Source organism: Aethalodelphis obliquidens, unplaced genomic scaffold (assembly GCF_003676395.1).
Source record: "Aethalodelphis obliquidens isolate GAN/ISIS:26980383/991018 unplaced genomic scaffold, ASM367639v1 scaffold62, whole genome shotgun sequence".
Classification (NCBI taxonomy): Eukaryota; Metazoa; Chordata; class Mammalia; order Artiodactyla; family Delphinidae; genus Aethalodelphis; species Aethalodelphis obliquidens.
This window is the reverse complement of record NW_020838006.1, coordinates 4,866,639-4,892,154: the sequence shown is the minus strand read 5'-3', so window position 1 is coordinate 4,892,154 and position 25,516 is coordinate 4,866,639. Positions and strand designations below refer to the sequence as shown.

The following is a 25,516-nucleotide window of genomic DNA, read 5'->3' as shown; positions in this document are numbered from 1 at the left end:
TTGAGTTATTTGTAGTGAGGTGGATGGACCTAGCATGTGTCATACAGAGTGAAGTCAGTCAGAAAGAGAAAAACAAATATCGTATGCTAACACATGTGTATGGAATCTAAAGAAAAAAAGATGGTCATGAAGAACTTAGGGGTAGGAAAGGAATAAAGACGCAGATGTAGAGAATGGACTTGAGGACATGGGGAGGGGGAAGGGTAAGCTGGGACGAAGTGAGAGAGAGGCATGGACTTATATATACTACCAAAATACATAGCTAGTGGGAAGCAGCCTCATAGCACAGAGAGATCAGCTTGGTGCTTTGTGACCACCTATAGGGGTGGGATAGGGAGGGTGGGAAGGAGATGCAACAGGAAGGAGATATGGGGATATATTTATATGTATAGCTGATTCACTTTGTTATAAAGCAGACTAACACACCATTGTAAAGCAATTATACTCCAATAAAGATGTTAAAAAAATAAAAAACAAAAACAATCCGCCTACCAGTGTAGGGGACACGGGTTCAATCCCTGGTCTGGCAAGATTCCCACATGCCACGAAGCAGCTAAGCCCGCGTGCCACAACTACTCAGCTCTGTGCTCTAGAGCCCGTGAGCCACAACTACGAAGCCCGCACGCCTAGAGCCCATCCTCCACAACAAGAGAAGCCACTGCAATGAGAAGCCTCTGCACCACAGTGAAGAGTAGCCCCTGCTTGCTGCAACTAGAGAAAGCCCGTGTGCAGCAACAAAGACCCAGTGCAACAAAAATAGAGAGAGAACTGGATAAATACAAAGCAGTAAGATTTTATTGTTTTAAATTAATGAGAACCAAGCGTTGGGTCCTATATTGATCATACACCTAAGATTTACTTTTTTCTGTATACTCTTTTGTACCTCTTAAGTTTTGTACCATAAGAATCTATTGCCTTCTTTCACTTATTTATTTTTTTGCATTTAAAAAATTTTATTGAAATATAGTTAATTTACAGTGTTGTGTTAATTTCTGCTGTACAGCAAAGTGATTCAGTTATACATATATATATCCTTTTTCACTATGGTTTATCACAGATATTGAGTATAGTTCCCTGTGCTACACAGTAGGGCCTTGCTGTTTATCCATCCTGTATATACTAGTTTGCATCCGCTAATCCCAAACTGTCAATCCTTCCCTTTCCCACCCTCCCTCCCCTTTGGCAACCACAAGTCTGTTCTCTAAGTCCACGAGTCTGTTTGTTTAGTAAATAAGTTCATTTGTGTTGTATTTTAGATTCCACATATAAGTGATACCATATGGTATTTGTCTTTCTCTGTCTAACCTACTTCACTTAGATGGACCTAGAGGTCATCATACTATGTTGCTGCAAATGGTGTGATTTCATTTTTTATGGCTGAGTAATATTCCATTGTGTGTATGTATTTGTGTGTGTGTATACACACACACACACACACACACACACACACACACACACACACACACACACACACACACACATATACACCACATTTTCTTTATCCAGTCATTTGTTGATGGACATTTAGGTAGTTTCCATGTCTTGGCTTTTGGAATTAGTGCTGCTGTGAATATTGGGGTGCATGTATATTTTTGAATTACAGTTTTGTCTGGGTATATTCCCAGGAGTGGAATTGCTGGATCATATGGTGACTCTATTTTTAGTTTTTTGAGGAGCCTCCATACTGTTTTGCATAGTGGCTATACCAATTTACATTCCCACCAGCAGTGTAAGAGGGTTCCCTTTTTTTCACACCTACTCCAACATTTATTATTTGTAGACTTTTTAATGATGGCTATTTTGACCATTGTGAGGTGGTGTACCTCATTGTAGTTTCGATTTGTGTTTCTCTAATAATTAGCGATGATGAGCATGTTTTCTTGTGCCTATTGGCCATCTGTATATCTTCTTTGCAGAAATGTCTATTTAGGTCTTCTGACCATTTTTTAATTGGGCTTTTTTTGTTATTGAGTTGTTTGAGTTGTTTGTATATTTTGGAAATTAAGCCCTTGTCAGTCGCATCATTTGCAGATATTTTCTCCCAGTCCATAGGTATAGTCTTTTCGTTTTGTTTATGGTTTCCTTTGCTTTACAAAAGCTTATAAGTTTGATTAGGTCCCATATGTTTATTTTTGCTTTTATTTCTATTGCCTTGGGTGACTGGTATGATTGGTACAACTTACGTCAGAGAATGTTTTGTCTATGTTCAAGGAGTTTTGTGGTGTCATGTCTCATATTTAAGTCTTTAAGCCATTTTGGATTTATTTTTGTGTATGGTGTGATGGTGTGTTCTAACTTCATTGATTTGCATGTGGCTGTCCAACTTTTCCAATACCACTTGCTAAAGAGAGTGTCTTTTCCCCATTGTATATTCTTGCCTCCTTTGTTGAAGATTAATTGTCTATAGGTGTTTGGGTTTATTTCTGGGCTCTCCACTCTGTTCCATTGATCCACATGTTTTGGGGCCAAAACCATGCTGTTTTTTTAATTTTTAAAAAAATTTATTTATGGCTCTTGTTGGGTCTTAACTGCTGCGCGCAGGCTTTCTCTATTTGCTGCAAGCGGGAGCTACTCTTCATTGTGGTGGCTTCTCTTGTTGTGGAGCACGGGCTCTAGGCACGTGGGCTTCAGTAGTTGTGGCACATGGACTCAGTAGTTGTGGCTCATGGGCTCTAGAGCACAGGCTCAGTAGTTGTGGCCCACAGGCTTAGTTGCTCCGTGGCATGTGGGATCTTCCCAGACCAGGGCTTGAACCTGTGTCCCCTGCATTGGCAGGCGGACTCTTAACCACTGCACCACCAGGGAAGCCCAACCATGCTGTTTTGATTATTGTAGCTTTGTAGTATTGTCTGACGTCTAGGGGGATTATACCTCCTGCTTTGTTCTTTTTCCTAAGGATTGCTTTGGCAATTCTGGGTCTTTTATGGTTCCATATAAATTTTAGGATTATTTGTCCTAGTTCTGTGAAAAATGTCATGGATAATTTTATAGCGATTGCATTAAATCTGTAGATTGCTTTGGGTAGCATGGCCATTTTAACAGTATTCTCCCAATCCAAGAGCATGGGATATCTTTCCATTTCCTTGAATCCTCTTTAATTTCCTTTATTAATGTTTTATAGTTCTCAGCATGTAAGTGTGTCACTTCCTTAGTCAGGTTTATTCCTAGGGGTTTTTTGTTGTTGTTGTTGGTAGTGGTGCTATTTTAAAAGGTATTGTTTTTTTACATTCCCTGTCTGATATTTCATTGTTAGTGTAAAGAAACGCAACTGTTTTCTAAATACTAATCTTGTATCCTGCCTACTTTGCTGAATTCATGTATTAGATCTAGTAGTTTTTGTGTGGAGTCCTTAGGGTTTTCTATGTTTAGTATCATGTCATCTACATATAGTGAAAATTTTACCTCTTTCCTTCCAATTTGGATACCTTTTATTTATTTTTCTTGTCTGATTGCTGTGGCTAGGACTTCCCAATACCGTGTTGAGTAGAAGTGGTGAGAATGGGCATCCTTATTCCAGATGTTAGCAGGAAGACTTTCAGCTTTTCACTGTTGGGTATTATATTGGCTGTGGGTTTGTCGTAAACAGCTTTCATTATGATGAGATATGTTCCTGTATATCCACTTTGGTAAGAGTTTTTATCATGAATGGATGTTGAATTTTGTCAAATGCTTTTTCTCATCTATTGAGATGATCATGTTATTTTTTCTCTTTTTTTTAATTGATTTATTTTATTTATCTTTGGCTATATTATAAAGCCTACTGCACGCGGGCTTTCTCTAGTTGCAGTGAGTGGAGGCTACTCTTAGTTGTGGTGCACGGGCTTCTCATTGTGGTGGCTTCTCTTGTTGTGGAGCACAGGCTCTAGGAGCATGGGCTTCAGTAGTTGGAGCATGAGGGCTCAGTAGTTGTGGCTCTTGGGCTCTAGAGCACAGGCCCAGTAGTTGTGTCACATGGGCTTAGTTGCCCTGTGGCATGTGGGATCTTCCCGGACCAGGGCTTGAACTCGTGTCCCCTGCGTTGGCAGGCGGATTCTTAACCACTGCGCCTCCAGGGAAGCCCGACCATGTGGTTTTTGACTTTTGTTAATGTGTATTACATTGATATGCATATGTTGAACCATCCTTGTGAACTTGGGATGAATCCCACTTGATCATGGTGTATGATCTTTTTTATGTGTTGTTGGATTCAGTTTGCTAATATTTTGTTGATAATTTTTGCCTCTATATTTATCAAAGATATTGGCCTGTAATTTTCTTTCTTGGTGGTATCTTTGTTTGATTTTGGTATCAGAGTGATGGTGACTTCATAGAATGTCTTTGCGAGTGTTCCCTCGTCTTCAGTCTTTTGGAAGAGTTTGAGAAGAATTGGTAGAAGTTCTTCTTTGTATGTTTGGTAGAATTTGCCTGTGAAGTCATCTGGTCCTGGACTTCTGTTTGTAGGGAGTTTTGGTTTCTTTTTTTTGATCACACCATGCAGCATATGGAATCTTAGTTCCCTGACCAGGGATCAAGCTCTTGCCCCTTGCATTGGAAGCATGGAGTCTTAACCACTGGACAGCCAGGGAAGTCCCTGTAGGGAGTTTTTTTGGTTTTTTTTTTTTTTTTTTTTTTACTATAGATTCTGTTTCACTTCTGGTGATTGGTCTGTTCAAATTATTTCTTCTTGATTCAATTTTGGTGGGCTGTATGTTTCTAGAAAGTTGTCCATTTCTTCTAGATTGTCAAATATGTTGGCATATAATTGTTCATAGTATTCTCTTACGTTTTTTTTTGTATTTCTGCAGTATCAGTTGTGATTTTTCCCCTTTCATTTCTTATTTTGCTTATTTGGGTCTTGTCTCTTTTCTTCTTGGTGCACCTGGCCAGAGGCTTATCAATTCTGTTTACCCTTTTAAAGAACCAACTCTTGGTTTTATTGATTTTTTTTCCTATTTTTTTAATCTCTATTTTATTTATTTCCTCTCTGATCATTATTATCTCCTTTCTTCTGCTGACTTTAGGTTTTGTTTGTTCTTCTTTTTCTGATTATTTTAGGTGGTGGGTTAAGTTACTTGAGATTTTTCTTGTTTCCTAAAGAAGGCCTGTGTCACTATGAACTTCCTTCTAAGAACTGCTTTTGTTGCATCCCATAGATTTTGTTTATCATTTTTGGCTGCGCTACATGACTTGTGGGATCTTACTTCCCTGATCAGGGATTGAACCCGGACCCTCAGCAGTGAGAGCATGGAGTCCTAATCACTGGACCACCAGGGAATTTCCCCATAGATTTTGTATGGTTGTGTTTTCATTGTCATTTGCCTTGAGGTATTTTTTAATTTCTTCTTTGATTTCACCATTGACCCATTGGTTATTTTAGGAGCACGTTGTTTAGTCTCCATGTAATTGGTTTTTTTCTTGTTTCTTTTTCTGTTGTTGATTTCTGGTTTCATGCTGTTGTGGTCAGAAATGATGCTTGAAATAATTCCTATACCCTTAAATTTGTTGAGGCTTGTTTTGTGCCCTAGTATGTGGTCAATCCTAGAGAACGTTCCATGTGCGCTTGAAAAGAATATGTATTCTGCTTTTTGGGGGTGTAATGTCCTGAAAATATCAACTAAGTCTGTTCTGTTGTATCACTTAGGATCTCTGTTGCCTTATTGATTTTCTGTGTAGAAGATCTGTCTATTGATGTGAGTGGGGTGTTAAAATCTACTATTACTGTACTCCTGTCAGTTTCTCCCTTTATGTGTGTGTTTGTTTTATGTATTTGGGTGCTCCTATATTGGGTACATACATGTTGACAAGTGTAATATCCTCTCCTTGTGTTGATCCTGTTATTATATAGTGTTCTTTATCTTTCTTTATAGCCTTTGTTTTAAAGTCTATTTTGTCTGATAGGAGTATTGCGACCCCCACTTGTCGTTTTTGTTTGCATGAAACATCTTTTTCCAACTCCTCACTCTAAATCTATATGTGGCCTTTGTCCTAAAGTGGGTCTTTTTTTTTTTTTTAATTATTTATTTATTTTTTGGGGCTGTGCTAGGTCTTCGTTGCTGTGCATGGGCTTTCTCTAGTTGCGGCAAGCGGGGGCTACTCTTTGTTGTGGTGCATGGGCTTCCCATTGCAGTGGCTTCTTTGGTTGCGGAGCACAGGCTCTAGGTACGTGGGCTTCAGTTGTTGTAACACACAGGCTCAGTAGTTGTGGCTTGCAGGCTCTAGAGTGTAGGCTCAGTAGTTGTGGCACACAGGCTTAGTTGCTTCGCAGCATCTGGGATCTTCCTGGACCAGGGCTCAAACCCGGGTCCCCTGCATTGGCAGGCGGATTCTTAACCACTGCATCACCAGGGAAGTCCCTAAAGTTGGTCTCTTGTAGGTAGCATAGTGTATGTAGGCTCGTTTCATCCAGTCTGCCACTCTGTGTCTTTTGATTGGAGCATTTAGTCCATTGACATTTAAAGTAATTATTGATAGATATGTATTTATTGCCATTTTAAACCTTGTTTTCCCGTTGATTCTATATATCTTCTTTGTCCCTTTTTGTTTTTCCTTTTGTGGTTTGAAGACTTTCTTTGGTATTATGCTTATGTTCTCTTCTTTTTGGTGTTTGTGAACCTATTGTGTGTTTTTGATTTGTGGTTGCCCTGTTTTTCAAGTATATTAACCCTTCCCACTTGCTTTAGACTGATAATCATATGGGTTCGAACACATTCTAGGAAATTACATTTTCTTACTCTCCTCCCCCACATTTGATGATTTTGATGTCTTCTTTTACATCTTCATGTTCTTCCTTTTGCTGTTCATTGTGGTTATCATCACTTCCACAGAAATTTTTGATTGTCTTTTTTTAAATCTGTATATGAGCTTACTTAAGTGATTTACTTTCTGATTAGGATTTTCTCTTTTCTATAGATTTTTCTTTTCTATTTAGAGAAGACCTTTCAATATTTCCCTTAGGATGGGTTTGGTATTGCTGTATTCTTTTAGTTTTTGCTTGTCTGAGAAATTCTTTATCTCTCCTTCTATTCTAAATGATAATCTTGCTGGGTAGAGTATCCTAGGTTGCAGATTTTTCCCTCTCAGGACTTTGAATGTATCTTGCCACTTCCTTCTGGCCTGCAACATTTCTTTGTTTTTTTTCCATAGGCACCTTTTTTGGGGGGGGCGGGGGAGGCTACATTGGGTCTTCGTTGTGGCGTGTGGGATCTTCATTGCGGCATGCAGGATCTTCTTTTGTTGTAGCGTGTGGGCTCTTCGTTGCAGTGCATGGGCTTCTCTCTAGTTGTGGTGTGCGAGTTTTCTCTCTCTAGTTGAGGTGCATGGGCTCAGTAGTTGTGGTGCATAGGCTTAGTTGCCCCACAGCATGTGGGATCTTAGTTCCCCGACCAGGGATCGAACCTGTGTCTCCTGCATTGGAAGACAGATTCTTTACCATTGGACCACCAGGGAAGTCCCTGGCCTGCAACATTTCTGTAGAGATATATGTCTTGGTGTAGGTCTGTTTGGGTTTATCTTGTTCTGGACTCTCTGTGCTTCCTGTACCGAGATATCTGCTATCTTCTTTAGGTTTGGGAAGTTTTCAGCCATCACATCTTCAATTCCCTTTTCTCTTTCTTCTCCTTCTAGGATCCCAGTTATGCATAGATTGGCATGCTTTGTATTATCCCACAGGTCTCTTATGTTGCTTTCATTTTGTTTTTTCATTTGCCTTTCTGTCTGCTGTTCTGATTGGGTGATTTCCATTATTCTATCTTCCAGGTCACTTGTTCTTCTGCATTATTCGTTCTACTATTCATTGCCTTTAGCTCAACTTTCAGTGAATGAGTTCTCTAATTTTTCTTGGTTCCTTTTTATAGTAATCTGCATTTCTATCAATACTCCTTAACTTCTTCAGTGTTTTCATTATCTCCTTTTTGAACTTGATGTCTATTAGACTGAAGAGGTCTGATTTGGTGTTTGTTCTTTCAGGGGAATTCTCTTGATCTTTTAATTGGGAATGGTTCCTCTGCTTTTTCATTTTACTTATATTTCTCTTTATGAGTTGAGGACAAACAATTATCTACTGTGGTTTGGAGGGCTGTTTTTATGTGGGGGTGTTCCTGTGTAGCCTTTGTGGGTTTGATATTCTTTGGTGTGAGGGCTGTTTTTAGCTTGGATGCCTGCCACCTCTTTCCTCGGTGTATGCTAGCTGTTATTATCCCCTTGCTAGGAGGTGTGACTGGTGTTGTGGTGACCAGAACCTGCACTGGATATTGAGTGGGGCCTCCTCCTTGCTCTGTGGTTTTCACTGCTCTATCAGAGGCTGGGTTTGTTCCCTAGCTGTTGGAGTAGAAGCCCCCAGATGCATTTCTGAGTGATGGTGCAAGGTAGGTGGGATTGGCGTGCTCCCATTGGGAGAGGAGCCACTGACTATTTCTCTGCTAGATCTGTTCACATGTGAGTGTGCTCACCTGTCACCCGTTGTGCAGGCTCACAAAGTACACTGCTGCTGGCACTGCCCTTGCCCCTGTCTCAACCTTGGGAATGCCATCAGTCAGCCCTGGTGTCCTCCTGGCCTTGTTTTCACAAGGCCACCAACGCAGATCCACTGAAGTCAGGTTCCAGGACTATAGTAGTTGTGCACCTGGACCCGCTATGGGGGCTATAGAGGCAGCTCAGACCCTGGCCCAGCCCAGTCCCCACATGCATGTGCCCACAAAGCCCACAGCTGCTAAGGCCAGATCTGTCCAAGCCATGGGAGGACCCGTTGTCCCTCGGATGTCCTGCAGGTGCTGAACTTACACGGCTGGCAGTGGAGGTGTAAGTCTGAGGCTTGCACAGCTGCAGGGAGAGATTTCAGCCCTACCTCCTAAGTCTCATGGCCGCTGGGGTCCAGCTGTGGTTTCAGCTCTGCCTCTGTGTGTGGGCAACCCACTGGCGTTTGCTCCCTGAGCCCGCCGAGGCAGCGGCTGGTTCGCCGGAGCCTGTCAAGGCAGGAGCCCCCAAGGCGGTGGCTGGGGTGCGCTCGCCTGGAGCCTGCCAAGGTGGGGGCTGGCACGTGAGAAAGAGGCTGCTATGGTGGCCTCCATTGCCTCCTCATACGCCACTTAACGATGGCGCTTCACTTCTGTGACGGGCCTGGGCTTCTTCCGCAAACATCCCCAGTTGCGACCACACCACATTCCAGCCCCTTCAGGCTGTTTCCACACAGCCAACAGCAGCCCTCTCCCTGTTCTGTCCTCTAAACCCTGAGTTTCAGTACCCAGCCCCTTCCCCTACCAGCAGATGTGCATCTCAGGCTGGGATGTGCAGGGCGGTGGCACGGCTGTCTGTGCAGGTCTCTGTTTGTTCTGCCTGCCACAGACCGGTTGTTGCACTCTCCTCTGTGCCTCTGAAGCTCCCTTTCTGTCCTGGTTGATCTCCCTGCCAGTGAGGGGGTATCCCACGGTGTGGGAACCTTTCCTTTTTCCAGCTCCCTCCCATGGCCGCAGATCCCGTCCTGCTTTCCCTTTTTTTTTTTTCTCTTTCGTCCTACCTGGTCACATGGAGATTTTTCCTGTCCTTTCAGGTGTTTGAGGTCTTCTGCTGGTGTTCAGTAGGTGTTCTGTGGGAACTGTTCCATTTGTAGGGGTATTTTTGGTGTATTTGTGGGAGGATGTGAGTTCCACATCCTTCTACTCTGCTGTCTTGACTGGAGCTCCTATTCCCTTCTTTTAATTCTTTAAGCATGAAATATTGCCATTTGCAGTAATATGTTAGTTACTGGACCTAGAGAATATTAAACTTAGTGAAGTAAGTCAGAGAAAGACAAATACTGTATGATATCACTTATATGTGGAATCTTAAAAAAGAATCTGTATACAAAACAGAAACAGACTTAACAGACATAGAAAACAAACTTATGGTTACCAAAGTGGAGAGGGAAGGGAGGAGGGGACAAATTAGGGTTGTGGGATTAACAGATACAAACTACTATACATAAAATAGATAAGCAAAAAGGAATTACTGTGTAGCACAGGGAACAATATTCAATATCTTGTAATAACCTATAATGAATATAATCTGAAAAAATATAACAATCACTTTGCTGTACACCTGAAGCTAACACAATATTGTAAATCAACTGTACTTTAATAAAAAATACATATATATATAATGATTCTTCTAAGTTTGAAAAATTAAAAAACAAAAAGTTGATACCAAACAGCTAAAAAAATAACTTTGAAAAACAGGTAGAGTCTGAATCAAATCCATTAAGCTTTTGATGAACACATACGTGCAGTTCTTGGTATGGCCAATATATGACAGTTCCCGTTATCTTACCCGATAATAGCTGCTGTCAGTGTTTACTGTGTGCCAGGCACTTTATGTGCTGTGATTTAGAATCTTCACACCTCAGTGCTCCATTTTTCTGTTGAAGAAACTTAGGTTGAGAGTGGTTAAGTAACTTGTCCAAAGTTACACAGTGAGGGTGAAAATAAACAGATTTGAACCCAGGAAAGTTCTCACACTCTGCAGTCTATCATGTGGCCTAGGCAGAATGCTGCTAGAACCACTGCCCTAGTAACTTTAGCTGCTATCATGGCAAATATCGTCACCACAAGAGTCTTTGTATAGCAATGACAACAGAACCCATTTGTTTTATGAAATACGTATTAAGAAGAGGATGCAGAGAATATCTTAGAATTTTTGTTAATTATATTTTTAATCTTTGAAAAGTCCTTTTTACAGATTAGTATGTGATAAGATTTGAACAAGGGAAAAATTCACTAGCATCTGAGCTGGTTGATTTGTAGCTTGAATGTGTAAATTTATATTTTAAACATTAAAGATTGAAAATATTTTTTTCATTTCTTATCTCAACAGCAAATAGCACTACTGTCCATAAAAACATTTTTAGAAATGTTTATAGTTTTTTAGTGCTGCATCTGTAGTGTTTAAGAACATTGATCTTTTTGACAAGAAACAATATAATATTTTCCAGTTTAGTATAATGGTCAAACTAAGCACAATGTAAAGCACTTATTACATCAAACTTGAGCATTTAAAAAGTTATTTTAAAGTAAATACTAATTTTAAAATACTGAGGAGGGCTTCTCTGGTGGCACAGTGGTTGAGAGTCCGCCTGCTGATGCAGGGGACACGGGTTCGTGCCCCAGTCTGGGAAGATCCCACATGCTGCTGAGCCTGCGCGTCCGGAGCCTGTGCTCCGCAACGCGAGAGGCCACAACAGTGAGAGGCCCGCATACCGCAAAAAAAACAAAAACAAAAAAATACTGGGGAAGAAAAGAAAAATTAGTCATTTCATCCTAAAATAGATTTTGTAAATATTTTACTGTATGCCTTTTGGGTCTTATAGAAAGTTTTAAACATAGTTGTAATTGTAGAGTATGTATGTTCTACTTTTCACCTAACATCATAAGGAAGTCATGTTTGTTTGAATGGTTTAAAAATTACTTTTACTGTCTGCTTATTAATATACTTAAATTAAAAAAATCTTTATGTAAGGAGTTTTCTGTTTTAGAGAAAATGTTTTGAGTGTGTGGTGGTGGTAGTGTCTAGGGAGGAACAGTAATCTTTTTGGAAAGAGAATCTTTTCTATCCCATGCTCTTGCGGGTCCCATTGTATCAAGAATAACAATAGCCAATGTTTATGGAACATTTATTGTGTTTCTGGCACTGATCTGAGCACTTTCCATGGATTAACTCTAATCTATAGAATCACCTATGAATACGATATTGTTACTACTCTCATTTTGCAGATGGAGAAACAAAGGCACACAGACATTAGGTAACTAATTCAATCATGTAGCTAAGAAGTAATATTACTGGAATGTGAACTCAGGTAGTCTCGCTCTAGAACCCATGTTTATTGAATACTACATTGTTCTGTCTCAAAATGATTGTCTTGTTTTAATACCTCCTTGAGTGTACTCCAAATATTAGTAAATAGAGTTTTATATTTGTATGTAAGAGATTTAAATAATATTCATTTCAAAGGAATAGAAAAAAGAGAAAGTGCTGCAGAAAAACACCTCTTTTAGAAGCAAAGAGGAAATCTCTGAAATTTCTTATAAGTGTTAAGTGAACTAACAAAATAGTTAATTCTGTTTTGGGTAGTTTTACTGATAGTAGGTTTAGTGGAGATTGCATTTAAGAAAACTCAAAAAATATCAAACTTAAAACACTTTGGAGTGGCTATCATTTTTCCCGTTTCTCCTCTGAATCAAGTATGTATATGTCAAGCTCTGTTTTCACTTGGCATTTGAGAGCGAGCCTCATGAGTTGATGCCTGAGAGAACACTTGGAAACGATGAAGAATTCCATTGCTGTAAGCTGCACTATGATGAGATGTGGATGCTTTTATGTAGTAGATAATCTCATCATACAAGCTCATGTTTGATTACCCACTTGGCACAATTGAAAAACAACATGCTATTCCAAGAAAGTCTAAGTGTCTTTAGTTAATGATGGGTGATCCTTTTGAGTCTCTCTTTTCCAAAGTGCTTTAAAAGCACTGAAGTACTCTCAGGCCATCCTAGCATGGATTATGTTGAAAGGGAAGAAAAATGCTATTCTTTGCTGGAAGTAATGTGGGATTTAATAAATCCTTTGGCTTTGATCTTAATATGTCCTAGAAAGGGGACTTCCCTGGTGGTCCAGTGACTAAGACTCCGTGTTCCCAATGCAGGGGACCTGGGTTCGATCCCTGGTCAGGGAACTAGATCCCACATGCCGCAACTAAAGATCCTGCACGCAGCAACGAAGTCCCCACGTGCTGCAACTAAGACCCAGCGCAGCTAAATAAATAAATGAATATTTTTTAAAAATTAATACATCCTAGAGAAAAAGATAAGCACACACATGCATGACCTTTGGGGAACTGTTTTTATTTTATTTCATTTTTATTTATTTGTAATAGAATATAATTGATTTTACAATATTGTATTAGTTTCAGGTGAACAACGTAGCAATTCAATATTTTTATAGATTATACTCCATTTAAAGTTCATTAGCAAATAACGGCTAGATTTTCCTGTGCTGTACAATATATCCTTGTTGCTTATTTATTTTATACATGATAGTTGGTACTTCTTAATCCCCTTCCCCTATCTTGCCCCTCCCCTTTCCCTTTCCCCACTGGTCACCACTAGTTTATTCTCTGTGTCTGTGGGTCTTTGTTACTCATTTGTTTACTTTTTAGATTCCACAAATAAGTAATAATGGAGAACTATTTTTATTAAAACATTATCTTGTGATGTACTCTCTGAATATGCCCTGTCCAGAGTGTGCATAGTGTTCCTTTACAGGGTATTTATCAAATACCAGGCTTATTGAAAAGTTAGAAGTTGAAGTATGTAAGTTTGAGTCAAGAAAAAAAGTCACTGAAGTTTTTTAAAAGTTAAAAATTAAAACATTTGTTTTCAGCCACCCTAACCATGCTGTATTCCTTATGTTTTATGTGTATGTATAGGATTTTTATATTACTGTGGGAACAGGATTGGTGTTTTTGGTGGCATCCATCTTATTCGCTTTGACACATGACAGTACCCCGGCTGAACTTGCTGCAATTGTAAGTACCTTTTATCTTCGCTTATTTTTATTTGCTTAGAAATATGGAATTTGGAAAGTACTTGACAGGTTATACAATAAGGGAGAGTGGTTTGTCTTTTAACTTATTTTTTAGTGTAATTTGATTAGAGGCCTAAAAGCAAATAAATATGATAGCCTTAAAAACCTAGAACCTGTCTTTAGAATTTGAGTTTTGTTAACAAAAATCCATTGAAGCCACATATGAACTTTATTGCTAATGGAAGTGGTAAAATTGACTTGATTATCTTATATTTCTCCCCTTTTTGGTTCAACAGAAACACACCTACATATCACATGCTGTTTTAGGTGTAGAGAATAGACAGGAGAAATGACCCCAAAGTTCAGCCTAGTATAAGAGATAGATAAGTAAATGTTTTTATCTGAAATCCTTGAGGGACCAAATGTTTTTAAGAATTCAGAATATTCTGCACTTTAGAAAGGTAATACTGTGCATATACTGTATTACACACCTTCAGAGGGCCTGGGCAGCACCTTGTAATCCAACATATTAATTTTTCTGAAGCATCTGAATATTCACAGTTAAAGAGATAGATAAAGACTGTAAAGAGTTTTACCTTGTGTCAATTTTCAGCCAAGTAAATCATGAAACTTCGAGTTTTTGTTGCTTTTTGGACTTCAGAATTGCAAATCAAGGATCATGGACTTAATTGGTGCCAGTGCTGTGAACATGAACAACTAACAACTGGTTAACAAGTCCTCTTACTAGTCAGCTGATTTCCAATTAATGCTTTGTTCATAAGAAAATTGAAGTTGTAATTAATTGAACTGTCGGCTAATAGATCATTAAAACTGCTTTTTATGATAGAACTCAAAAGGAGTTCAGAGAATTAGATGGCTATAACGTATCTACCTATTTATGTGAACACGGTTTCTTAGTACTTACATGTATAAAAACAAAACAATAAAATTAATGCCGAACCTGGATGCATTCTAGCAATAAGTAATATTTAGTCATGGATACATGAACCAGTTGAAGAGAAAAAAAGCCTTATGCTTAATTTGTTTGTAATCATATTTTTGTTGCAGAAGAGTATGATAGGGTGAATCAGTAAAATACTTTCTAGTATAAAAACGTATTGCTGTAAAATCCTGTGGAGGAAGTAAAATAAAGTTGAGGAAATGTTGAGTTCGTGGGGGGAAAGAAAGCATGTCCTAAAATTACCAGCTATTAAAAAAAAGCTTATTTATGTGTTTTAATTAGGTGGTATGTCAGAATGTTACAGTATTCAGATTTCATTAGATATATTTAAGAGTGACTGGTGGTTTAAAAGCTCAGTATTTATAATCTGCTGGAAATTAACCTTTTGCAACTATTTAAATTATGAAAGTTATACAGACTGAAATGGGTGAGGGAGTCCATTTTTTTAAAAATTGTGATGTGAGCAGAAGAGCTAGAAGATCATTTGGGTTATATGCATAGAGGGTCCTGTACGGACCAGAGCTTTCTAAGGTGGTCAGAGATGTCTTCGTAGACAAGATGACATCTGATCTGCCTTTAAAGTGTCAAATAAATTTGCCAGTCAAATAAGGGGACAGATGCCATCAAGCCAAAATACAGACTCCAGAGTGGAGAAGGGACTTGGGTTTCGAGGGGTGGAATTGATAATTACATTTTGGTTGGATGTGTTGGGGACATCCAGGTGAATTAATGAATAGGGAGCTCCGTTTGCTTTACAGTGAAATGAGGCAGAATGGAGGGATGGGGTGTGAAGGGCAAGAGACTGCAGCAAATGACAACAAAATGTTAAACTTCATGGAGCTGGAGCCTTAGAATTGGGACTTTAGCCGTAACCTACATCGATTTTCTCTTTTTACAGAGCACTTCTTTGGCCCCCTTCCTTAAGGGTTTTTCTAGTGAAGAAGCTAAATTTGCACCATGGGCTTCTGTCTCTTGACAGAATTCTCAGAATGTTTGATTAGATGTTAGAAGAGTATAATGAGGAAGTGATTTAAGGAAGAGGTAGTAGGTAGTGGCGTCATGTTGCTGTGTCATTACAGTGTGACAGTGAGCTGGAAAATATTTTTTAGGTAATTGAACTATTTAACCTAAAAGTATCTTCAAAATAGAATTTCTGTTTTGATACAAATAACCTTTTCCATTTTTACCTAGGCGTGGCTGCCTGCTCTTCTCATCTGTCAGTCTAAACCATTGCTAACAATCCAGTGTTTTGTATCATGTTATAGGATTTTGTTTTTCATCTATTAACCTTAGCTTCATAGATTGGCACCTCACACATACACACACACACACACACAAGACAGGACATTAATATATTGTGACCTTGACTAATGGCCATTATTCTGGAATTCTTTTTTGTAACTTCTTTCCATTTTTTGATCTTAAAAGATTTTTAACCACTGATGTTAAGAATGATGTGTATAAGATAAATTGATGAATTGTCTTGCTTGTATAAAACACGATCAGAGCCAAGTAGGAAATGTGAGAGTATATTGCAGCATTCCTCATATAATCTTTGCCCCTTTTCCCTCCTCAGGTGTTTGGATTTCTAGCAAGTTTTGTGTTCCTGTCTGACTTTTTCCTTATGGTCTATGAAAAACGTAAGGAGCCCCAGCCAAGAAAACCTGAGGCTACTGTTAATGAACCACTTAATGCTCAGGGACTCTAGGGAACAGGTGTTACGTTGCTACTGCGTGGTGCCTGAGCCCTGGCAGAAGCTCTTGTAGAGTCTGTCATTATTAAACCACTTCTTTTGGAGCGCAAGGCAGAAAGGCAGTTTGATCAGTATTGATTGGACTGTGTGTCAGTCACCACAAATTGGGCCAGAGGGCTTTTTGTTTTAAAAAATATATGTATATTTTTTGGTAACAGTTGAAACTTCTGTCAGATGAAGTTTTGTTTTGTTTGGAGGTGAGGGCAATTGTTTGTTTAAATCACATAGCTCAACTGATGATAAATTATTCTGTCATTGTTACTAGGCTTAGCTTTCAAATTATGCTTTATAGCTGTATAAACAGCATGATTAAGTTTATCCATTTAGAAATGGTTTCATTTTTAAATTAACTTGCTTAACTATAACTTTGCTTTTTGATGACTTGATAAAATTTAATGTATATTTAAGAGATCAATATTTTAAATGTTGGTCTAGGTTTTTTTCCTTAAAATGTAAAACCCAGTCTTTACTGTATCTCACTCAGACTTAAAATTATACTGTAACATTTTAGGATAATAATAATTGACTCTTTCTGAGACCTTTTATAGCTTAATAGAAAATGTATGGGAGATGTTGATATTTTACATGTTACAAAAGCAATAGCATCAGTAACCCCATGTTCATACTGTACTTTGCTTGTCAATATCTTGTAAAAAAAAAGATCTTTATATAGAAAGATAGAAAAATGGAAGAAACTGCTATCATGACTAAGGACCAAAGAAAGATAAGATACACTTTTGCACAATGCAGTGAAAGTAGTTATAAAAGTAGGCCTCAACCACTTCCAGATGCCTGAAGAGATGAGTTCATACTAGAAGACAGAAAATGGTTTGCTCCCTTTTGCCATATGATTATTTCTACTGAAGTTAATACAGCTCTGCAGGTTCTGTTCAGTGTTTTCTTTGGAGCCAATCTTCTTTTAAAACCCCAATCTTTGATTTTTGATTTGAGAGCCTCCCTCTTCTGTCTCCTTATAAGAATGGTCCATGTACTACTTCATCAGGCATAGCTGGGCCTCTGGCTCTGGCTTCCTTGATGGCAGATTCTCCGGAATCTTGGGCCCTTTTAATTGCATAGAGTATAGAGCAGGATCTTTAGGGTTCTTGTTCCCACATAGGCATTGCTCTGGTTTCTCTTCAAAGGAGACCTTCTTTTTCTTTTTTTTTTTTTTGCGGTACGCGGGCCTCTCACTGTTGTGGCCTCTCCCGCTGCAGAGCACAGGCTCCGGACGCGCAGGCTCAGCAGCCATGGCTCACGGGTCCAGCCACTCCATGGCATGTGGGATCCTCCCAGACCGGGGCACGAACCCGTGTCCCCTGCACCGGCAGGCGGACTCTCAACCACTGTGCCACCAGGGAAGCCCAGGAGACCTTCTTAAGAAAGTGAATATCCAGAGATTCCTGCCCAGTTTAATACTGCTGATGGTGTAAGGGAGTAGTCAAACCATTCTCAGAAGACACTTCATACCCAGTTCTGATAATTTGGAAGAACTGTCTGTTGCTGGCAGTCTGTCTTAGAGCCAGCCAGCCAGGGCACTTTGAGCAAGACCTTTCTTAAAGTGGGTCCTTTTTTTTTTTTTTTTTTTAAAACGGGACCTTTCTCACCAAGTGGTTCACAGACTAGACCTTTCTTGTCCTCCTGGTAGATTTTTTTGACTCAAGACTGTAGGGCTCAGGCAATGAGCCCATGCATCAGATCCTTCAGTACTTTGGTGAAAGTCTCCTGGGCTAGTCGGTTTTCTGTCTGAAAGAGTGGAATCATGTTTCCAGTGAGACAGTTTAATGACCTCATCCTTTTTAAATTTCTCATCTGCCAATTGTGTGTTGTAGATGGTTTTCAGACGCAGATGGCCGGACACAGCTTCTGCTCTTACTGACTTAGAACCTTATCCATTTGTATCAGAGCTTGGATGCTAGTGCTAGTGGTGATGTCACCACTACCTGCTTGGGAGATAATGAAACCAATCTTGGATGCTGTTTTTACTAGGTGTGCTGTCTGAGAGAGGAGAAATAGCCTGGGTCTTGGGTTCAAAGATAAGCAGCTTATGATAGGCAGGTTCTCAAATTTCACATCCAGCTATACCGTTGTCCTTTTAAGTATCATCTGCACCCAGCTGGGATTCAGAGCAGACCATCTGGGCTACCTCAGGGTCCCCAGTCATGCACTGGGCTCAGTTGAGTTTGATGGAATGTCCTCTGCTGGCCTCACATCCACAGCATGTTGGCGTGGAACTTAAGCTCTGCTTGTTCTGAGGTTTCACTTCCATTTGTTTCATTGGCGCAGAATGGACCTCTTAGCTGGCCACCAAAAGGTAATATCTTCACTGGTATTTTGGGTCACTCTAGAACCTTTCTTCACATTGTTTTTTACAGGACCCATGACTGATTAGCCTACGTCTTCTATTGTAGAAGGAGTTAGGAGTAAAAAGGTCTTTGTGGTAAATAAAAATTTCAAGGTGAACTTGAAACCAAAGATACTGTTACTTACAGAAAAGGGCACACTCAGTAAATTCAAATGTAAAATAATTTTTTATTAACATTTATGGTAAATTTATATTTACACAAATAGACTGTTTAGAAAGAATGGTTCTTAAAAATGATAAGGGAAATGCACATACAGTACAAAAATTTTATAATTGCTATACTTCTGTTTGGGGACTGGGAAATGTATTTTTTACATTGTTTATAGCCAATCATTTTTGTATTTAATAATTTTAAATCCTGAGTCTTTTATATCTCTCTCTGTCAAATTTTGTAGTCTTCTTTTTAAATAAACCCACTTTATTGTTCACACCTTTGCAGTTGTTTAATTATTATAAAAACATGGTGTTTAAATGAAAGCTTTCTCCAGAGTTCTAGGAGTTGGCTCTACAACCTTGGTAAGAATACTGGACTTTGGATCTGCTTGGGCGTGGGGCATGGGTAGAAAAGAAACACGTCCAACTCCTACCCATGGGCTGTCCCTCTTCTTGGAAAGTTGGAATACACATTGAAACAACGTTTTTAGGGAGCCCTGTGTGAAGAGTTACAAAGAAATGGGCTTACCTGGTGGCGCCACGTGGTTGAGAGTCCACCTGCCGATGCAGGGGACACGGGTTCGTGCCCCGGTCTGGGAAGATCCCACATGCCGCGGAGCGGCTGGGCCCGTGAGCCATGGCCGCTGAGCCTGCGCGTCCGGAGCCTGTGCTCCGCAACGGGAGAGGCCACAACAGTGAGAGGCCCACGTACCGCAAAAAAAAAAAAAAAAAAAAAAAGAGTTACAAAGGAATGTTATGGACTAAATATGGCTTTAAATACTCCCAAAGAAGCAAATTTGGACTCGATCACATTTCTCAGTGTGGCCAACAATCCTAAAAACAAAATAGGTACATTCTCTCTCAAGCTGTTCAATGATTGGGAAAGTGTGAAGCAAAACTGAGGTGGTGGTTCTGGTAAAGCTACAACTATTTGTGTAGTTTGCAAAATTCCTGCCTCCAGACATACAGAATAACAAGGTCTTTATAGTCATCAAGAACTCACTGGAATTTGTACATTCTTCAGAGTTTTGTGTTTCGTTTTGATAAAGAGTGTGATTTTATCAATGTGCAGTCAACTGCAAGGAGCAGAAACCTAATTAAGTAAGTGGGTCTTAAACAGTAAGGAAAATTTATTTCACAAGAAGTCTGGGTAGGGCAGTTCCACAACTGGTAAATTCAGTGGCTCACCAGGGACCCAGGCTCTTTCCATGTTTTTCTGCCCATCCACCTTTTTTTTTTTTTTTTAATTTATTATTTATTTTGGCCATGCTGGGTCATAGTTGTGGCATGCATGTGGGATCTAGTTCCCTGACTGGGGATCAAACCCAGGCCCCCTGCATTGGCAGCACGGAGTCTTTCCCCTGGGCCACCAGGGAGGTCCTTGCCCATCCACCTTCTGCTGTGAGAGTTTTTGTCTTCTGGATTGACCCTTTATGGTTTCGCAAGATGGTGGCAACATCTCCAGGCATCATCTGCTTGTACAACAATGTCCAAAGGCCAGAAGAGGTTGTTGATTCTTCCATGTCCTTTCAAGGTGTTCCTTTTTCACAGAAGCCCCTTGGTGGACTTCACCTACTTATCTTACTAGGAGATATTAAATGCCTGTTTCCAAATCAATTTTTAACATGGAGACTAGAATTTCTGTGATTGGCTTAAAGTAATCAAGATTCCTCCCCTTAGGTTGTGAATATCCTTTGAAGCCTATAGCCTTCTGATACCTGAACAAAATTGGTTCTGTTAGCAAGAGAAAGCGTCATGGGTTAGGGATCAACAGTGTCTGTCATAAGCATGTAAAGGATTGTGACCTAGCTAGGAGAAATAAAATTTCCAGTTTAAGAAATTCCTACAACATTGTAAGTCAACTGTACTTCAATTAAAATTAAAAGCAAAAAATTTCTGTAGGCCTGACTACCCCAAAACAATTTAAAATAGAAAAACTTGTTTTATTTCTTACACTAAATTATAATTCTACAAATAACGTCTACCATAGAAAATTGGTTTAACAAAAGTGGAAAGTATTGTTCTTTCCCTGATATCTTTGCATTTAGCTGCTTTAAAATTTTTTGAAATATGTCAAGCACTGGAAGTACAGAGGATAATGCTTGTTGTAGATACCACCCAGCTTTAGTGGATCATAACATTTTGCTGTATTTGCTTTAAGGGCCCTTGTTTAAAGAGAAAATGAAGTTATACTTTTAAAGTACCACCACCTCTAATCTTATTCTCTTTCCTTTCCCAAAGGTAAACACTGTCTTGAATTTGGTGGATATCTTTCCTGTTTTTCTTGTCTGACATGTATATAGATGTATCCATAAACAATGTACAGCGTGGTATAGTTTGCTTTTTTTAGTCAGTAGTATTTTTTAAATTTTATTTATTATTTTTGGCTGCATTGGGTCTTTGTGGTTGTGCGCAGGCTTTCTCTAGTTGCGGTGAGCAGGGGCTACTCTTCGTTGTGGTGTGCAGGCTTCTTATTGCGGTGACTTCTCATTGCAGAGCACGGGCTCGAGGCACTCAGGTTTCAGTAGTTGTGGCACGCAGGCTCAGCAGTTGTGGCTCGTGGGCTCTAGAGCACAGGCTCAGTAGTTGTGGTGCACGGCCTTAGTTGCTCTGCGGCATGTGGAATCTTCCCGGACCAGGGCTCAAACCCACATCCCCTGCATTGCCACACAGATTCTTAACCACTGCAGCACCAGGGAAGTCCCCCAAAATTTTTTGACATTATAAAGTACCATAAGGTAATGATGAAAGAAATATTAAAAGTAATAAAAAGCAAAGTTTATCCCTTTTACCTTTTGCATAGTGATTTAACTAGTAAATATTTAACAAAGAGAATTTAAGTTAAATATCCCAAAGCCAGACGAGCTACTTACGAACAGTTTACCAGAATAAACTCACCTATGTAGCAAAACAGTGAGAAGATTTATAAGTAGAGGTGATAAGCCTAATGAGCCTGGTGATAGCTGGTTGTCCAGAAACTTAGTTCAACTTTTAAAATTACCAAAAAAACTATAAATTTTAATGTATTTCTAAATGTTCATCTAAAAAGGTACAGCTTTTTAGAAACAGGATACAACCTTATCTAGAGAGTAAATATAAACAATACCATAGTTGGCTTAAAAGCAGCCACCAATTAAGAAGGCATTCAAGCTCAACAATATAATTATCTTCTCTCTTTTTTTTTTGTTTTGTTTTTTGGCCACACCATGTGGCTTGCAGGATCTTAGTTCCCCGACCAGGGACTGAACCCGTGCCCCCTTGCAGTGGAAGCGCAGAGTCCTAACCACTGGACTGCCATGGAATTACCAACAAAATAATTATCTTAATACCAACAACAAATTAACTCCTAGTTTAATACTGGACTTATTAATAGAAGCAGTAATGTTAATGAGTAACAAGAAATATTTCTCCTTGCATAAGCTTACATCAGTGACCAATGCTATACTGATAATTAATAGTAAATAAACAAAACCAACGATAAACTGTTTATCAAATACACCGCTAACCTATATACAGTTAGGCACCTAAGGAAGATTTTAAAAAAGTAAAAGGAACTCTGCAAACACAAACCCCACCTATTTACCAAAAACATCACCTCTAGCATAAGAAGTATTAGAGGCACTGCCTGCCCCGTGACAGCTGTTAAACGGCCGAGGTATCCTGACCATGCAAAGGTAACATCACCATTTGTTCTCTAAATGAGGACTTGCATGGATGACCACACGAGGGCTTTATTGTCACTTACTTTCGATCAGTGAAATTGACCATCCCGTGAAGAGGTGGCAATGACAAAATAAGATGAGACGACCCTATGGAGCTTTAATTAATTAACCCAAAATATAAACGATTAAGGGACAACAAAAATTTCATGTGGGTTAACAATTTTGGTCCGGGTGACTTCAGAGAACAAAACAACCTCCAAGTGATTAAAATCTAGACCTGCTAGTCAAAATAATTTATCATTTATTGATCCAAAAAAATTGATCAATAGAACAAGTAACCCTAGGGCTAACAGCACAACCCTATTCTAGAGTTCATATCGACAACAGGGTTTACAACTTCGATGTTGGATCAGGACACCCCAATTGTGTAACCGCTATTAAAGATTTGTTTGTTCAACGATTAAAGTCCTACTTCATCCCAGTTCAGACAGGAGTCATCCAGGTCGGTTTCTATCTACTCTATATTTTTCCCAGTTTGAAAGGGCAAGAGAAATAAAGCCTACTTTATAAAAATGCCTTAAAATAATTAATGATATAGGGACTTCCCTGGTGGTCCAGTGGTTAACACTGTGCTTCCAGTGCAGGGGGCATCGGTTTGATCCCTGGTTAGGGAACTAAGATCCCACATGCTGTGTGGCACAGCCCAAAAAAAAAAAAAAAAAAAAAAAAAATTATATAATAATTCCTAATTACTCAAGAAAAGGGTTTGTTAGGGTGACAGAGCCCGGTAACTTCATAAAACTTAAACCTTTATAATCAGAGGTTCCACTCCTCTCCCTAACACAATGTTTATAATTAATATCTTAATACTCATTGCAATTCTTCTAGCCGTAGCATTCCTTACATTAATTGAACAAAAAGTACTAGGTTATATACAACTTTGAAAAGGACCAAACATCATTGGACCATATGGCCGATTACAACCTATTGTGGACGCAGTCAAATTATTCATTAAAGAACCACTATGGGTCACACCGGTTAGAATGGCTATCAAAAAGACAAGTGATAACAAGAGTTGGTAAAGATGTGGAGAAAAGGGAATCCCTGTGCACTGTTGATGGGAATGTGAACTGGTACAACCATTATGGAAAATAGTATGGAGTTTCCTCAAAAAATTAAAAGTAGAACTAATATATAATATTATCCAACAATTCCATTTCTGATTATAACTCCAAAGGAAATGAAACCACTGTCTTGAAGAGATATCTGCAACTCATGTTCATTGCAGCATTATTCACAATAGATAGAAAGATATGGAAACAACCTAAGTATCCATTAAAAGACAAATGGATAAAGAAAATGTGGAATATTTATTTATATAATTCAACCATAAAAAGGAGGAGATCCTGCCTTTTGTGACAGTATGGACCATGAGGGCATTGTGCTAAGTGAAATAAGTCTGACACAGAGAAATACCGTATGTTCCCACTAAGCCCGTGCGCCACAACTACTGAGCCTGCGCTCTAGAGCCTGCGAGCCACAACTACTGAGCCTGCGTGCCAGAACTACTGAAGCCCACGTGCCTAGAACCCACGCTCTGCAACAAGAGAAGCCACCGCAATGAGAAGCCCGCGCACCACAGCAAAGAGTAGGCCCCACTTGCCACAACCAGAGAAAAGCCCACGCACAGCAACGAAGACCCAATGCAGCCAAAAATTAAAAAAAAAAAAAAAATGGGAGTTTAAATCTCCCCTTAATGATATGCCACAACCAGAGACATAAACAAGATTCATTACTATTTCATCAATCATTCTAGCCCTACTTATTATAGTCCAATGAAAAATTTCAAACTATGTTTATCACTTAAACCCAGAATTAAAACTCAAATGCAAAAACAATCCACCCTTTGAGAAACAAAATGAATGAAAATTTATTGGCCTCTTTCATTACCCCAACAATAACAGGACTTCCTATTGCTATCTTCATTGCTCTAGTCCCAAGCATTGTATTCCCCACTCCTAGCCCACGAATCCACAACCGCATCATTTTTACTCAACAGTGACGAGTCCAATGCACATCAAAACAAATAATGGCCATTCATAATCACAGAGGACAGACCTGAATACGAATACTTCAATCGCTCATTCTATTTACTGGGTCAACAAATTTACTAAGACCCCTACCACCTTCATTTATACCCACCACACAACTCTCAATGCATTCAGGTCTAGCAATCCCTCTATGAGCAGGAACTGTAATGACTGGTTTTTCCCACAAAACAAAAGCATCCTTGGCCTATTTTCTACCACAAGGACCCCAGTGTCTCTTATCCCTGTGCTAGTCATCATTGAAACTATGAGACTATTTAGTCAACCAATAGCCTTAGCCATTCGATTAACAGCCAGTATTAGAGCAGGTCACTGATTAATTCATTGAATCGGAGGGGCAACTCTAGCACTACTACATATTAGTACCACCACAGCCCTTATGACAGTCATTATTCTTTTTTTTTTTAATATTTATTTGGCTGCATCGGGTCTTAGTTGTGGCATGCAGGCTCTAGAGCTCGCAGGTTTAGTCGCCCCTCGGCATGTCAGATCTTAGTTCCCTGACCAGGGATCAAACCTGCGTCCCCTGAATTGAAAGGATTCTTAACCACTGGACCACCAGGGAAGTCCTGACAGTCATTATTCTTATCCTACTCACAATCTTCGAATTCGCTGTCCCCCTAATTCACACTTAAATATTCACCCTACTAGTAAGTCTGTACGTATATGACAACACAAAAAGACCCACGAAACCCCTGCATGTCAGAGTAAATCCTAGTCCCTGACCCCTTACAGGAGCTCTTCCAGCCCTCCTAATAACATCCGGCCTTGTCATAGGATTTCAGTTTAATTCAGTACTATTATTAGCACCAGGCTTACTAATACTCAATATAACAGTGATGTCAAGACATCGTCCAAGAAAGCACCTTCCAAGGCCATCCTGTACCAATTGTTCAAGAAGGACTTCAATATGAACTCATTCTTTTCATGATTTCAGAAGCCCTCTTTCTTACCAGCTTTTTCTGAGCCTTCCATCACTCGAGCCTCACC

The 25,516-nt window shown here is 39.4% G+C and overlaps 1 protein-coding gene and 1 long non-coding RNA gene across 2 annotated transcripts in view; one reads left to right on the top strand and one right to left on the bottom strand.

Moving 5' to 3' along the window:
• The window catches only part of CMTM6 (CKLF like MARVEL transmembrane domain containing 6), a 50,300-nt gene extending 33,079 nt beyond the window's left edge, over positions 1-17,221 (top strand). Inside the window, exons 3-4 of the mRNA XM_027088380.1 lie at positions 13,430-13,528; positions 16,065-17,221. Coding sequence (XP_026944181.1) covers positions 13,430-13,528; positions 16,065-16,196 — 231 coding nt within the window. The 3' untranslated portion in view covers positions 16,197-17,221. The remainder of the gene's footprint in view (positions 1-13,429; positions 13,529-16,064) is intronic.
• Positions 3,438-25,490, bottom strand: LOC113610336 (uncharacterized). Its single transcript, XR_003429048.1, has 3 exons — positions 25,480-25,490; positions 20,333-20,336; positions 3,438-3,669 (listed from the first exon to the last, which is right to left on the bottom strand). It is a non-coding gene; the product is annotated as an uncharacterized LOC113610336 (long non-coding RNA).
• Positions 25,491-25,516: the final 26 nt, after the last annotated feature.